General features: G+C 54.0%; 1 protein-coding gene across 1 annotated transcript; it reads left to right on the top strand.

Annotated features, from left to right (window-relative positions):
- The first annotated feature begins 4942 nt into the window (after positions 1-4942).
- On the top strand, positions 4943-8263 carry LOC104250477 (putative methyltransferase DDB_G0268948). Its single transcript, XM_009821172.2, has 6 exons — positions 4943-5065; positions 5339-5499; positions 5762-5975; positions 6620-6720; positions 7442-7579; positions 8173-8263. Exons 1-6 carry the CDS (start codon positions 4955-4957, stop codon positions 8261-8263), a joined length of 816 nt encoding a protein of 271 aa, XP_009819474.2. The 5' UTR covers positions 4943-4954.
- Positions 8264-15518: the final 7255 nt, after the last annotated feature.

The following is a 15518-nucleotide window of genomic DNA, read 5'->3' on the forward strand; positions in this document are numbered from 1 at the left end:
TGAGGATGCAGCGGGCTAGAGCTGGAGTTCTCCCTCAAATTCCTCTAGGTAGGTGTGGGAGGGTGACCTGGAGTGTTTTCCAGGTGGGGGATTATTCACAGAAAAGGTGGAGAATTGAACACTCTGAGCAAGCCGTTTTGTAATTCTTTTAGTACTCAGAGCTTCCAAAATGGAGAGATCCCCCAAAAGATGCAGCTCGGTGTATCTTGGCAGCGTTTGAGCTCCGTGGGCAGGATCCTATGGGCAGAGGCTGGCGTAGGAGTGGTGTAACCTGGAGGCGAGTGGGATGCTGGCTTCGTTGCAGAGAAGGAGGGTGGAAGGAGGGTTAAATGACACATCGTTAGGGAAAAGAGAAAACTCATTATGATTTTTTAAGCAGCTCAGGTAGAAAATCAAAGGGCCCAGAGCTGCGGTGTCTGGGCTTAAAATACAGCCATGGAGAAAATAAATGAGAATTCATTTTCCATTTGAGAAATAGGTGTAATTAATTAGAAGGCATTTATGAGTTTTCTAACAACTGTTTTGTAGCTGCAGGAAAAGCAGCCGGTTAAGAGTTCTCCAAGTGAAATTACAGAAGGTTTTTCTGCCAGAATGTTATTGCTGGGGATGGCATGAACACAATCACAGAGCCAGACTTGCTCCGAGAGTGACATTTGTATTCTGGATAAAACGGAGCAGCTCTTCCCCACTGGCACCAAAACAAGGTAGGAGGGGAAAGGAAATCTTCAGAAGTATCAAAGCATCTGGCTAAGGTGACGTCAGGTGTTTTGTTTTCACCAGGCAGCACCGTTTCCCTTGGATGTCAGGTCATTACACTGAACAAAAGAATTCAGTATAATATTTACTGACGTGCAGTGAAATAAACCGCAATAACAGAAAAAAAAAAAAGGCTTTTTCCATAGCAAGATGGGACATTTTGGCGCTGCGGAAATGACGGTGCTGTGGGTGAAAAACACCGACAACTGACGCAGGAAGACTGACAGGAGTCTCATTTGAGCTTTTTTCCCCAAAATAGATTGATTTTTTTTTTTTTTAAAATAAATTTCAGAGTGAGATGCATTCCCAGTGGAAAAAAAAAATCAAACATCTCTCTGGAAAGGGTCCGAGTGGCTGCAGTGAAACCCCAGCGGCTGAGCGGGGAGGACGGCTGCGTACCCGGACCACTGCGGGAAGGTGAGGACACGGCGCGGGGTGGGACTGCCGGCGGCGGAGGAGCACGGGGAGGTGTCAGAAGCACTCAAGGGAATACCTCTCTATTTCCCGAGGACAGGAATTGATCTCCTGGCCACAGGTGAGGTTAGGGCTTAGCCTGCTGATGCCGTTTGGAAAAGCAAAGCTCTGGGAGCCGGTTTGCCACAGCATTCTGCAGAAGCACACAGGTGGGGAGGAGGCACGACTTTAAGGGAGCGGGTGTGGAGGGATGCCAGCATCTTACGTTCTCCTTTTCTGCATTAAGGTTAGGGTTTGGAGGTCTATTGATTCAGGACCCCGCTATATAATTTAAATCCACAGGGCCTGTAGGTTTGGGGAACAAGTCAGGAAAACCCCAGGGCGCTTTGGTATTCCTTAAAGCCTACGGATTTAATAAGTGGGCTGGTAGGGATGATGGACAGCGTCTGATTCTCTATGCCTGGGGTATAACTCACATTTGGGCTAAGGCTCAGCAATCCAAAGGTCGAGGACACCAATTTATTGCTGCATGGTGCAGGGCCATCGGAGATTAGCTGTCACCTGGGGAATACAAATAGGTCTAGAGTTGGGGTAGGGAGTCAAAGGCAGCTGAATCCAGTGTGCCAAAGGCTGGGAGAGCTTAGAAAAGGACTGGTGCCATTTGCAGCCCATGCCTGGCTCCTATTTTCTTTTACTGTAGGTATGTGGTCTCAGCTGTGGCCAGAGAATAATCAGTTAAATATCATCTGTACATTGCCCATGAGAGAGCCCATGCTGTGGGGACCTCAGAGTTAGGAAGAGGGAAGGCAGCTGAAGCCCGGGACATCATCCTATCCCGTACGCATTCATGCTCTCAGCAGAGTACAGGCAAAATCAGGGTCTCTAAACCCCAAAGAGGCCAGACTCTTGCCAGATACTGCAGGACACCGTGGGTTATGAAAACACCGGGGGCCTTTGGCGCCTGTGTTGTACTTTCTCTTGGTGCAGAGGTACAATTAAGCAGCAGGTTACCAAAATGAAATAGTCACGACACAAACCCAGCAACTTCAACCCATGCTTTGATTCAGCAAACCATTCCAAGGTGGTCTCCATCTTCAGCCCCTGGCTAAGTTCCACTGCTTTACCTTAAAATGAGGATGGGCTTAAAGGCTGTGCTAATTAGGATAGATTCACAAGCCCTGTGCAAAATACAAACTGAAGAGAATGTGCTTCAAGCGAACCCTGGCTCTGCTGGCTTCAGCTGTATGTAATAAGCATTACTTTAGGGTGTGAAGGGGTAAAATCCTGCCTCAAATCAGGGGAGGGGCTTTGCCTAGCCCTTAAATACCAAAGCTCTGTGCTCTCAAAGTTGGTGCTGGGGTTATCCAGGCTCTGTTTATGCCTTTTTTTCTTTCTGCTGGACAACAGGCGGGGACTTCAGTGCAGCCAGACCTCTGTGAGTATAGCTTTGGATGCTTGTAGTGGTTGAATCCTGTTCCCCTGCTACCTTGCAGCAGATGGTGGCCTTCGCAGCCGGCTGAAGATGAGCCAGCAGTGTGCCCGGGTGGCCAAGAAGGCCAACGGCATCCTGGCCTGTATCAGAAATGGTGTGGCCAGCAGGAGTAGGGAAGGGATCGTGCCCCTGTACTCGGCGCTGGTGAGGCCGCACCTCGAATTGCTGTGTTCAGTTTTGGCCCCCTCACTACAAGAAGGACATGGAGGTGCTGGAGCGTGTCCAGAGAAGGGTGATGAAGCTGGTGAGGGGTCTGGAGCACAAGTCTGATGAGGAGCGGCTGAGGGAGCTGGGGTTGTTCAGTCTGGAGAAGAGGAGGCTGAGGGGAGACCTCATCGCTCTCTACAACTGCCTGAAAGGGGGTTGTGGGGAGGTGGGTGTTGGCCTCTTCTCCCAAGAACAAGAGGAAATGCCCTCAAGTTGCGCCAGGGGAGGTTCAGGCTGGATATTAGGAAACATTTCTTTACTGAGAGAGTGGTAACACAGTGGAATAGACTGCCCAGGGAGGTGGTGGAGTCACCCTCACTGGAGGTGTTCAAGGAGCGTGTGGACATGGCACTGTGGGACGTGGCTTGATGGGCATGGTGCTGTGTGGTGTGGGTGGCTTTTTGTGTGCGGTGGTTTTTTTTTTGTAATGGTTGGACTTGATGATCTTACAGGTCTCTTCCAACCTTAGTGATTCTGTGATTCCCGAGGAGCCCAGGGCCGCCGAGCATCCCCGCGGCTCGTGGCCGTTTCGGAAGCCGGGCTTAGCGAACACCCCCAGAAACCGGGTGACGGCTCCGCTCTGCTCCAGAGCCTCGCTGGGACGGGGATTCTGGAAGCTGCCTTCCAGTTTTTGCCCTCCCCGCTCCGGCCGGGCAGCGGGGGGAGCAGCCCGGGCCCCCCCGGCCGCGCTGCCCGGGGCTGCCCCGCACTCCCCCCGCCGCCGGGGCGGGCGGTACCGGGGGCGGCGTCTGCCCTCCCCTTCGTGCCGGGCCCGGGCCGGAGGGCGTCCCGGAGCTCCGAAGTGGGAGGTGTCGGTGCCGGCAGCGGCTGCAGGCGGTGAGAGGAGGGGTGAAGCTGCCCGGGGGCGGTGGGGGGGCTCGCCGGGGGGGGGAGAAGGCTTCTCTGAGCACATGGAGAGCACCTGGAGGACTCCCCTCCAAACAGGGCTTTGGCAGGGCTGCTCTTCCTGCTGGGAGGCTCCAGTCCTGCGCTGGCTAAGCTGCTACCTAGCTCAGCATCCCTTCTTGCATCACAAGATAGCAGAACCCTTCATTGCCTGATGTGGGATATCTGTGCGTCACTCCAGAAATTGGCTGTTGTCGCATCCTTCTGCCCACCTCGCTGGCTGTGAGCGGGCGAGAGGGTGCAGTTGCCTGTCAAACGAGGCAGGGAATCCTTCTGGCAGGCTTTTGGGGTCTGTTGTCAGACCACGGAGCCGTTGCGGTCTCGGACGGCGCCTGCTCAGGCACCCAAGATAAACAGGATACGGCCAAGAGCCTTCCGGTGCGGCGCAATGGGCGAAGAGCAACGTGCCGGCAGCTGCTGGGCCTCGGCTCACGGGACCCTGTGGTTTATAGCAGCTGGGGAGGTTAAATCGATGGTTAAGCAGGGGAATGCTGAGCGCTGCGTCTCTGAAAGCAGCTTTGACGGCTGGCCGGATGGTGCTGCGGACACGGGGCTGAGCTGGCGGGAGGCCTAAGGGGCCGTGGGGTGAGGCCAGGCTCACCTCTGCCTGTGGTTCTGGGTGATGGGTTTAATGAGGTTCTGGATTTAAAAGAGACTTTGAGCATTTCTGGGGCAGAAAGGGACAAAAAAAATCGCATGGTTCAGAAAGCACAGGGTGGAGCTGCTGTGATTGTGTTGCTAATACTAAAACATGGATTGCCTTAAAAAAAAAAAACAAACCCAAACTCTTCTGCTGTTAGCTTTTCTGATGCTCTGCTCAGTCCCCCCCGAATTCGCAGCTATTCCAGCTATAATGGTGATTTATTTCAGAAGACAGCCAGGTGGGTGGGGAAAGCAAAGGAGTACTGGGAAGAAGGATTTGAAAAACTAGAAAGCTTTTCCTTGTCAGATGTTGCTGGTTTGCTTCTGCAGTTAGCTTATAGCTGTGGGAGGGATGCTTGGAGAGCCGGTTCACGCTCCCTTGCTGGAGCCTCATGGGCAAAGTCCTCCCTGGGCCGCTGCCAGGAACTGGAGACTTTAGTGCCTGCGGTCACAGGCTAAGGAGGCAGGAGGAGTTCGTGGTTTTTGTGGTGGCAACCCCAGCTTGCTGCCTCCTCCCAGGTGCCGGGTTACCCAAGCATGGCCACCCAGATGTTTGAGGGGAGAGGGCACGCAGCCGTCTACCAGAAATACAGGTTTGCACCGGGCAAAGAGCTGCAGCAAACCATCCTTGCCTACCTGCAGGAGAAGGTAAGTGGGGTACGGCCAGGCTGTAGGAAAAAACAAGGGGTAGCAGTATGTGCGTGGGAGTAGTCGTATGTGCCCTACTGGGAGTGTAACCTTGGTTGGTGCCATGGGGAAGAATAAATCAATAGGGCTTGGGGCAAAATGTGGTCCCAAAGAGCCTTCCCAGAGGTTGTGCCATGCCAAGGGTGTTCCTGTGTGGATGCTGGGGGAAGGAATGGGGTAAAAGCACAGAAACTGGGTGGCTGCCTGCTGAGATGCATCCGCTCCTCCCCGCAGAGGGCAAACCCTGCTGAGCTGGTGGTGGATGTTGGCTGCGGGTCTGGACAAGGCACCCGCTTCCTTGCGGAGCACTTCAAGAAGGTGGTGGGAACGGACATCAGCGAAGCGCAGATCCAGGAGGCCAGGGGTGCCCCCTCCCCACCCAACGTCTCCTACCTGTGAGTGTCGGGGGAGCGAGCTCAGCTGAAGGCAAAATTCAGGTCCTCGCACAGAGGTGGTGTTTTGTGAGTATGACTGTTGTAAGAGCCAGCCAGCACCAAAGAAAATCCCATTTGATGGGATTCCTGGTGTGAATGTTTACAGTAGCCATGGTCTTGCATCCCAAATGGTCGTCATTGACTCCAAAAAATGCCCACTGACTTTATGTCCTACTCCCTAATTCCTGTATTATACACTGCCTTTTTTCCTTCCCCCTTCCAGTGTGTGCCCTGCAGAGGAGCTGCCGTTCGAGGATGCCTCGGTGGATCTCCTGACTTCATTTACAGCCGTGCACTGGTTTGATATTGAGAAGTTCATGAGAGAAGCCGACCGGGTGGTTAAGCCAGGTGGTTGTGTGGTCATCAGCACCTACACTGTGGACATGAGTCTGCGCTTTGGAAACTGCTCTGAAAAGCTGACCAAAGTCTTCAGGGAGGTGAGGTGATGAAACCTAAACCTCAGGGTTTTGCCTTCTGGTCTGGGCAGGGGGAAATGCGTAGTACTTAAGTGCGGAGGGGAAAGCAATGGGCTTGGGGGTACAACTAGAGGACTCCTATTGAAGGATGGGGCAGAGGGATGGTTCAATGCAGGGACAATGTTGAGATGGAGTTTGGTGGCTCCCACGTGTTGCTAGGGCTGGCTGGATAAGGAGGAGAGGGAAGTCAGGACTAATGGCAAAAGATCAGACTCTGGTGTGGAGAGGAGGGCTACAGAGCTGATTTGGGGGGTTGGTATCATCGCAGAGACTTCTCCTGTCACCCTGATCCCAGTGGAAAGAATGGGAAGTAGAAACTGTTTGGAAAGAGGCTTTCTTAGTGATGTTTCTTGGCAAAGAGTGTTTTAACAACTCATAGTGGAAATTATCTAGTGTAGAGAGGAGGATAGAACCCTTATTTCTATAATAAAATAGGATCCTTGAATTCTTGACACTGAGTGAGATTTTGGTGAATTTTAATACAAGGAGTACTTAAAAGTGCATGTATGAATGCATGAGATCTAGGGCCAAGCAAGCCTGAGTTAGTGGAAACTGAGAGCTTCAAGTGGTTTTGTGTTTGTTTTTTTAATCTGCTGTCTTTGCAGTCCTGGGACCTGCTTTTAAAATACTCACATAATAGAATAAAACTTGTCTTGGAAGACTACAAAGAGATCTTTGAGGCCTTGCCATTTCCAGACAAGAAGAGGTGAGCAGAAACTCCTCAGTGCAGCACCAGGAGTGGGTAGAGGTGACTTCTCTGCTCCTCCATGGGGCTGCTCTGCCACCAGCCCAGTGAGAGGACAGGAGGGAGCTGGGTTTCAGCAAATACTTTCGCATTGTGGCAAGGCCATGTGGCTGCATTTCCAGTCCCATTGCATTTAATGTGGCACTAAGGTGGGCTAACAAGTGTGGTCTAAGGGCTGCAAGGACCCTTCCTGCTCAAGGCAGAATTGTGTTAATCTTTTTTTTTTGTAGTTGGTGGTTTATGATTATTTGAGGGTTCAGATGACTTAATAGATGAAGGGGAAAAATGGAGTGAGAGGAAGAACCTGCCCCAGACCTCCAGGGAGCCAGTGCCTGCCTCCCCACCAAGGCATGGCACAGGGGATAACTCTGCAGGCAAAAAGGTGGTGGTGGTGTTGCAGGAGGGGAATGGGCTCTGCAGGTAGGCCTGTATTGAAAGGGGCTGTTCAAGTCATGACTATGTTAGATGGTCCCAGGGACCACCTCTGCTTCTCCAGCAGTGCATCAATTAGAGCTCCTGACCCACCAAATGCCATCATCAGATGATATTTCTGTCTCTTAGACCTTTGATAACATCAGGTATTTTATTCACCACCACATCAATCTGCTGTTGTCTTTGTTCCAGTGCCTTTGAGATCTAACTTGCCAATGCTCCTTTTCTTTTTTTGCGGTCTCCCTTCTAGAATCACAGATATCTTTGACAAAATTCCCATGACAGTGGCTGGGGTAGTTGGTTACCTGCAGTCTGTCTCTCCATATCAAGCCTTTATGAAGAATGACCCTGAAGCTGCAAAATCCCTCCTCCAAGAGACTGAAAAGAGGTAAGAAAACTGCTTGGGGGAAAACAAGCAGGACGTGGAAGACTCCTCTTATACAGTGAATGAAGAGTGAGGTTGCAGGGACCCCTTCAAAGCTGGAAGGGAGGTGTGCAGTGGTGCACTCCCTTTCCCCACGTGTGGATGGGTACTTGTCAGAGGTTAAACAGCAGATCCTCAGCTGCTTACAGCACAGTTGACCTTGGTTTGAGTCAGTTGACTTAAATTTTAAGTCCACGTAGCCATATGGTGTTCTTGCACTGATGTATCTGTGGAAGTCTCATGTTGGAGGTCTGAGTTTCTCTGCCTTGCTCTTGATTAGCAGAGGGGAGGAAGAACATTGACAGTTGCATCTTAACTGATGTGTGCCAAGGGCCTGCTGCAAAGCTGGGAGGGGCAGGCATCCATGTGCCTCTCATCTGTTCATTGACTGGAACAACCCTTGTGCATATGTTGGATGCATTGCTGCCACCTGTACCTGCCATCAAGACCTCCTTTGCTTTGGGTGGAAGAGACCTATCTCTGGTTGTGGATGTCCCACCATGTCAGGTGGGAGCTGGCTGGACAGAATGAGACCCTTCCTCTGCTTCTTGTTTCAGGATGCTGGAGACAATGGGAGTTTCTTCTCGTGAAACCCCAGTGGAGTTCTGGGTGAGGCATGTCTGTGTGCTGGGGTGCAAGGGATGGTGAGAGGAAAACCATTCTCCTGATCTGGGATCTGGTGTCGGATGGGAAGGAGAAAGTGGGTTGTCTCTTAATACCCCCACTTAAAACCACTCTTATTCCTTGAAGATCAATGCTGCTTTTGGTGATTAAAACTTTGATCTTCTGTGGAAAGCAGACATGGGTTTATACCTGCTCTCAGGTTCCTGTCCATGTTGGACCCCAGTCTGCCCAGCCCTGTGCCATCACCAGTGAAAGGGTCCAGTTTCAGACTGGTGGTTGGATTGCACATGGGGATGAGAATCATGGTAACAGCTGAGAAACATGCTGCATTTCTTAAAAAATTAATAATAAAAGTTGAGAAAGTTCCTTGTGGTTCTTTTTGAGAGGCTGTAGGGTACCTGCTGGGGTGGGACTGACTGTACTTCATGGCTGTTGCTTACCTAGGCCCTGAGTGGCATTCTGTTTCATGGAGTATCACAGAATCACTACAGTTGGAAAAGACCTGTAAGATTATCAAGTCCAACCATCAACTAACCACACCATGCCTACTAAACCATGTCCCACAGTGCCATGTCCACATGTTCCTTGAACACCTCCAGGGAGGGTGACTCCACCACCTCCCTGGGCAGCCTATTCCAGTGTCTCACCACTCTCTCAGTAAAAAAATATTTCCTAATATCCAGCCTAAACCTCCTCTGGTGCAACTTGAGGCCACTTCCTCTTGTCCTGTCACTTGGGAGGAGAGACCAACACCCACCTCGCTACAGCCTCCTTTCAGGTAGTTGTAGAGAGTGATAAGGTCTCCCCTCAGCCTCCTCTTCTCCAGACTGCTGCTCCTCATAACACTTATTTCTCCAGACCCCTCACCAGCTTTGTCGCCCTTCTCTGGACACGCTCCAGCACCTGAATGTCCTTCTTGGAGTGAGGGGCCCAAAATTGAATGCAGTATTTGGGGTGCCACCTCACCAGTGCTGGGTACAGAGGCACGATCACCTCCTTACTCCTCTTGGCTGCACTATTTCTGATACAGGCCAGGATGCTGTTGGCCACCTGGGCACACTGCTGGCTCATATTCAGCTGGCCGTCAACCAACACCCCCAGGTCCTTTTCTGCAGGGCAGCTTTCCAGCCACTCTTCCCCCAGCCTGTAGCATTGCATGGGGTTGTTGTGACCCAAGTGCAGGACCCGGCACTTGGCCTTGTCGAACCTCATACAATTGGCCTCAGCCTTTTGATGCAGCCTGTCCAGATCCCTCTGCAGAGGCTTCCTACCCTTGAGCAGATCAACACTCCCACCCAACTTGGTGTCATCTGCAAACTTGCTGAGGGAGCACTCAATCCCCTCATCCAGATCATCGATAAATATATTAAACAAGACCAGTCCCAAAACTGAGCCCTGGGGGACTCCGCTTGTGACTGGGTAGATGGGTTTTAGGTAGAAAGGGCCTGGGCAGGGCAAGGGGCTGTGTGCTGTCTTTGAAGGCCAAGCTGGCAAGGGGCTGCTCTTGCCCGCTAAGTGACCCCATCCCTGGTGCTTTGCTGGCTGGTGCAGGCGTATCAGCAGCTTATCTACCCCAGGTTTGCCCAGGGCTGTGCCAGCACTGCTGCTTTGGCCCTCACAAGGTTACTTGCCCCCAGCACAGCTCAGGAGCCTTTCTGGGATCGCTGCCACTGGGGAACTGGTTTGCATTCCCTTCATCCCAGCCTGTTATTGTTCACCAATGCTGCAAAGGCAAGATTAGTGGCTGTGTCTCAGGGAGGGGCAGACAGAGGCAAAGGGGTTCAAAGCCGGATGCAGCCCAGCACAGGTCCCCTCCTGTTTGCTTTCTGGAGACTTTGAGTCCAGGCACAGCCTCTGTGGGGACCTTTCCCTTTCCTGTAATTCCTGCCCCTGGCAAGAAGGCTGCCTGATGCCATGGGGAAGGCTGTGGCCTCACTCTGTTACACTTTGGTGCGTTATTAAGGAAGACAGAAGCCATGCCTCTGTGCCTCCCCTGCACCCCATAGAAAGAGCACCTGGAGGGAGGCTTATAGGGGCTGGAAGTGCTTCAGCTGTGGTCCTGGGGCTCTTGGGTATGGTCCTGCCATGGGTGCAGAGACTGAGCCTCCTGAACCCGGTGAAGGTGCTTGACCCTGGGTATATCTCCATTGGGGTCACTGAGTGCTGGCTCAGCTTGCCCAGGCTGGGGGGCGAAGGCTTTGACCCTGCTTGGTGGCTCCAGGAGGATGGTGGGGTCCCAAGAGGGCGGCTATGGGGAGGAAAGCCCAGTGCTGATGGCTAGGCTGGTTGCTGTGTCCATGTCCATGTGTTGGAGAAGACCTCATTGAGTGGTGATGCTGGATCAAGCCCTGTTGCAGACCACTGCTGAAGAGGCTACGCTGGGTGCCAAGTGTGGTTGGGGGAGCAGCTCCATGAAAACCTCCCTTGCTGGGTGAGGATGGAGCTGGTGGCTTGTCTTCTCCTGAAGGAGCACTAGAGGTCTCTCCCTGCCCAGGACTGCACCGGGCGACACAGCTACCAGGAGGCTGGTGGCCTGTATGGCTGCCTCGGCTGGGGAAGCCCCAGCTCAGCTGGCCGGGTTTATCCTAGTGAGGTGCATCTCCTCGGCTGTGCCTGGGCAGGGAGATGTCCCCAGGAAAGGGCCACCCCATGTCCCCACAGAGCTGGCACAAAGGCTCTGGGGGGAAAAGGTGCTTGTTTGGGTTTTTTCCTCACTTTAAAACAGCCTGTTTAAATCTGCTTGCTAATTAACATTGCAATTAACAGTTCTTCCCTCCCCGGCATCGGCAGGATGCTCAGCACATCCCCCAGGATGACGCGGTGGGTGACTGGCTGTGATGTAACACCAGGGATTGCATCACCAACATGCTCAGGCATGGTGTCAACAGCGTGAGGCACGCGGAGCGGCACAAACCAGCCCGACGCGGTGGTGGCTGCTGCAGATTGCATGTGCCGAGAGGCGGTGAAGGGTTTTGGGGTGTGTAGCGGGGCTGGCAGCACTTCAGTGGCACTGACACCCCAGGCTGGTGGAGTTGGGTCCAGTGATGGCAGCAGAGCGGAGGCCACTTGATGTCCCCTGCCCTGGTGCCACTGTGCCGCGGGCAGGGCTCCTGCACATCACCCAGGTTGGTCGGTTTGTTTTTTTTTTAAACTGGCTTTTTGGGACACTTGTGTTTTGGGGTTTTTTCTGTTTCTTTTCCAAGACCAGTCACTTAGGCACAAGTTGGTTTCTCCCAAATGAGCCAACTGGCTCCAAAAGGGGTCGGGAAGGGGCGATCTGGGCTCCTCCTTGCCACCCTGCTCCAGCGGCATGGCTTGTGGCCAAGGTTTTCCACACTCGTGCCACGTGGCAGCTGATGAGTCATGGGGCGATTGCCTCACCCCGTGCCAGTGTCAACCCTGCCCGCAGCCCTGCCCGTTTTCGCTTTCCTTCTCTCACCCGGGATCTCCCGCGCACCTGGGATTTCTTGCTCTGAGCAAGTTCGAGTGGCTCCAGCTCACTGGGCCATGGGAATCCAAGGAGGGGGCTCCATCGCTGCCATCTGTGCCGCGTTCCTGGCAGGAGTGCTGTCTGCAGTCGGGGCTGGAGCGATGACTGCCATGGATCCCCAGTGCCCTGCAGACCCTGCCGGGCACAGCACGGTGTCCCCAGCCTGTGCTGCCTTTGGGAGACCCTCTGCTGTTGTGGCAGGAGCTGGCATTAGCGCATTTTGGAGGAGCCGTGCCGAACGCAGCCAGGCTTTGCTGATCAGGATATGGCGGAACATGGCATTGCCATGCGAGATGCTTGCCGGTGTGCCGATGGCCAGGATGGCAAGACCATGTCCCCTCAGGGAAAAGCCCTCACTGCTGCTCAGCCAGGCACCAACGGGCTTGGCTATGGCTGGTGGTGAGTGAGGTACGAACATCTTAGCAAGGCGCCCAGGAGATCTTCCAGCCTTCATCACGGCTGCCCTAAGCGCCAGAGTGCTGTGCTTGTGGCCCCGGCTTCCCCGCTCGGCTTTCACTTTTCCTTTGGTGCCTCGGGATCTCCTTTCGCCTGTGCCAAAGACATACGGTTTCGCTTTACTTCTCCAACCAGAAATGACACTTGGGAGTCAAAAGCCACAGCGACAGGAAAGAGGCGCCAAAGAAGCTGGGCCCTGTAGGGATGTGATGCTGCTCTGCGATCTGATGGGTGACCTGAGAGTGTCCCCAGCGCTGTCCTGGGCTGGGGCCAGCCTCACATGGGGCGATCTTCCAGCCCTGCTCTGGGAGTGCAGGCTGCAGATGGGGCTGTTCCAGCACAGCAGGTGCTGGACATCACCGTCTGGGTGCCGGGGACCCTCCTCCAGCCCTGCCGGCAGCCGCTGGAGCTCCCAACCTGGGTGCTGAAACACGCCAGCCTGGCTTGTACCTTGGCCTGGGGGAGGAAACACCCTGTGGTGCCTGTCCTGTGAACTGGCCGGGCTCCAGCTCGAGGCAGAATCAAGACCCCCGCTCCCTCACCAGGGGCCACGTTTATTTTTACATCCGTTGAGATTTTTCTGCTACGATGCTGTCTATTCCACCTGAGCTGTGCCTCACTTGGGTGACGTACATGAAGTTACTTATGCTGGCTCGGGCTTCTGTTTTAGGGTTGTATTGATTGCGAACTTGTTGCATTGAATAAAAATCATTCTTCTAAATCTGTGCATTTCTTTAATGGGAGGAAAAGGAAAGACAGTGCCATTGTCCTGTTCGCTGAGAGCACAGATGAAGGAACGGAGCCCTGGCCGGGGCTCAGGCTTTTAGTTACTGTCCCCACGTGACCTGCCGCAGGGAGACTGGCACAGGAGCCCGGTCTGGCAGCGATGCCTGTGACTTGCTGTGATGGGAAACCCTGTGCCCACCGTGCTATCAGGCTTCAGTGCTGTGTTTTGCTCTCCCCTGCTCTTCTCCAAGCTGTATCTCCCATCTGGTTTGGTCAAAGCTGAGGTAGGCGCTGCCGAAGCCACACTGCTCCCTGAACACTGTCTCTGCTTCTCTTCACCTCCACCGTGGTTTTCCAGGGAAGACCTGAGGTCTGTGAGATACTGCTGGAGCAGGGGAAGGGCTCAAGGAAGGCTGGACAGATCCTGTGCATCAAAAACCAGTCCTGCTTAATCTCTTCGTTAATGATCTGCATGATGAGGCAGAGTGTACCAGCAGTGCACCAAGTTCACCGATGACACCAAACTGGAAGGAGTGGGTGACACACCAGAGGGTCGTGCTGCCATCCAGAGGGACCTCAACAGGCTGGAGAAATGGGCTGAAAGGAACATCACAGTGTTCAACAAAAAGTGCAAAGTCCTGCAGCTGGAGAGGAATGACCCCAGGCACCAGGACATGCTGGGGACCGTCAGCTGGAGAGCAGCTTGGCAGAAAAGGGCCTGGGGGTCCTGGTGGGCACCAGGTTGACCATGAGCCAGAAATGTGCTCTTGCGGCAAAGAAGGTGAATGGTGTCCGGGGCTGCATTGGGAGGAGTGTTTCCAGCAGGTCGAGGGAGATGATTGTTCCCCTCTACTCAGCACTGGTGAGGCCACCCCTGGAGTGCTGGGTCCAGTTCTGGGCTCCCCAGTGCGAGAGAGACGTGGACGTACTGGAGAGAGTCCAATAAAGGGCTGTGAAGATGATGAAGGGACTGGAGTATGTCTCCTATGAGGAAAGGCTGAGAGAGGTGGGGCTGTTCAGCCTGGAGAAGAAATGGCTCAGAGGCTCTTGGTGGCACCTACTGACAGGGCAGTAGGCAACAGGCGCAACCTGAAACATGTGAAAGTCCATCTGAATGCAAGAAAACACACTTTTACTGTGAGGGTGGTCAAACGCTGGCACAGGTTGCCCAGAGAGGCTGTGGAGTCTCCGTGCTTGGAGATACTCTGAACTGGACAACGTCCTGGGCAACCTGCTCCAGCTGACCCTGCTAGAGCAGGGGTTGGACCGGACGATCTCCAGAGGTCCCAGGCCACCTCTGTGACTCGGCGCAGCACATCCATGCTGGTCTGTCCACCCGTAGGTGGATCTTTCCACAACCTTGTGCAAGGACTTTTCTTGTTTGCTTGGACTCCTTGAAGTCAGCAGTTTATTTCCAAATATGAACATTAAAAATTGGGTCCTTCTGGAGCAGCGTTCCTCTATGGCAGCCACATGAGGCACTGCAAAGTGCATTTATGCCTGTTGCTGCGTGACTATGTATTTGCTCTTTAGATACAGGCATTGTTCTAATTTTCTATATTTAATGCTTGATGAATGCATGAAACTAAAAGCATAGCGCTGATGACTTCACGTCGCAGAAGGTTACCTTGGGGGAAGGATGGGTTTTGCTGAATGGGGGCACCGCTCCAGCTGTCAGCGGAGGGATGTCACTACATGGTATTTGCATTTCCAGGCTAAACAGGGAGGAAGCCCCAGCCAGCTCTGCAATGGCTGCTGGGGGCGGCAGCCCTGCTCATCTGTGGCAGCCTCCCTGCACAACCCTACGTCCCACCTGGAAAATGCTAGGTGGAAGTGTTTCCGCTTTCACCCTTCTTCCTGCTTTTGCAGTGAGTCTGGTCCCTGAGGATAATACATACGTAAAGATCATGCCTGCAGCCTGCTCTGAGCAGTGCCTGCACCAGGCTGCTGCTTTCGCCCCCTCCCTGCCGCAGCCATTGAGCCCCACTTCCTGTGGGGAAACTGAGGCATGAACTGCCACTGTTCAGGAGGTACCAAAACCCTCCCGGCCACCCCGAGCCTGCTGTCCCTGTGGGGCTGCATGCCTGGGTGTCTCCCGCAGCTTTCGGCACAGTGCCAGGCTGGGTCGTGCCCAGGCTTCCTGGCACTTGCCAGCACCTCTGCGCCACTCGACGTGGCAGCAGCGTCACCCTATCCGGCTCGCTTGGAGCGGCGCATGCCGAAGGCAGCCCGAGCATCCCCCTGCATCCCCGCGGTGCTGGGTGCGCTCACCCTGCTCCAGGGCAGGCAGCAGGGCAGGCAGCGGGAGGCAGGCGCTGCCCACACCTGCCGCACCTGTGGCAGCGGATTTCCCTCCGCCGCTGCTTTCGCTTTCCTCTTTCCAGAGCTGCCAGGCCGCGGATTTTCCTGCCAATCTGAAAGCGCAATCACGCCGGGCAGGCAGCATAAAAGCTGGGGAGATGGGGCAGCAAGGCAGCCACGACCAGGGAGGTGAAGCAGCTCTTCGGGACCAGCCGCCAGCCCAGCAGCCCCACAGCCGAGTGAGCCACCTGCAGCAACACTGTCAGGCACCTCTACATTGGGGATTTATTGAATCCGTCCCAGAGC

Source organism: Gavia stellata, chromosome 8 (genome assembly GCF_030936135.1).
Source record: "Gavia stellata isolate bGavSte3 chromosome 8, bGavSte3.hap2, whole genome shotgun sequence".
Lineage (NCBI taxonomy): Eukaryota > Metazoa > Chordata > Aves > Gaviiformes > Gaviidae > Gavia > Gavia stellata.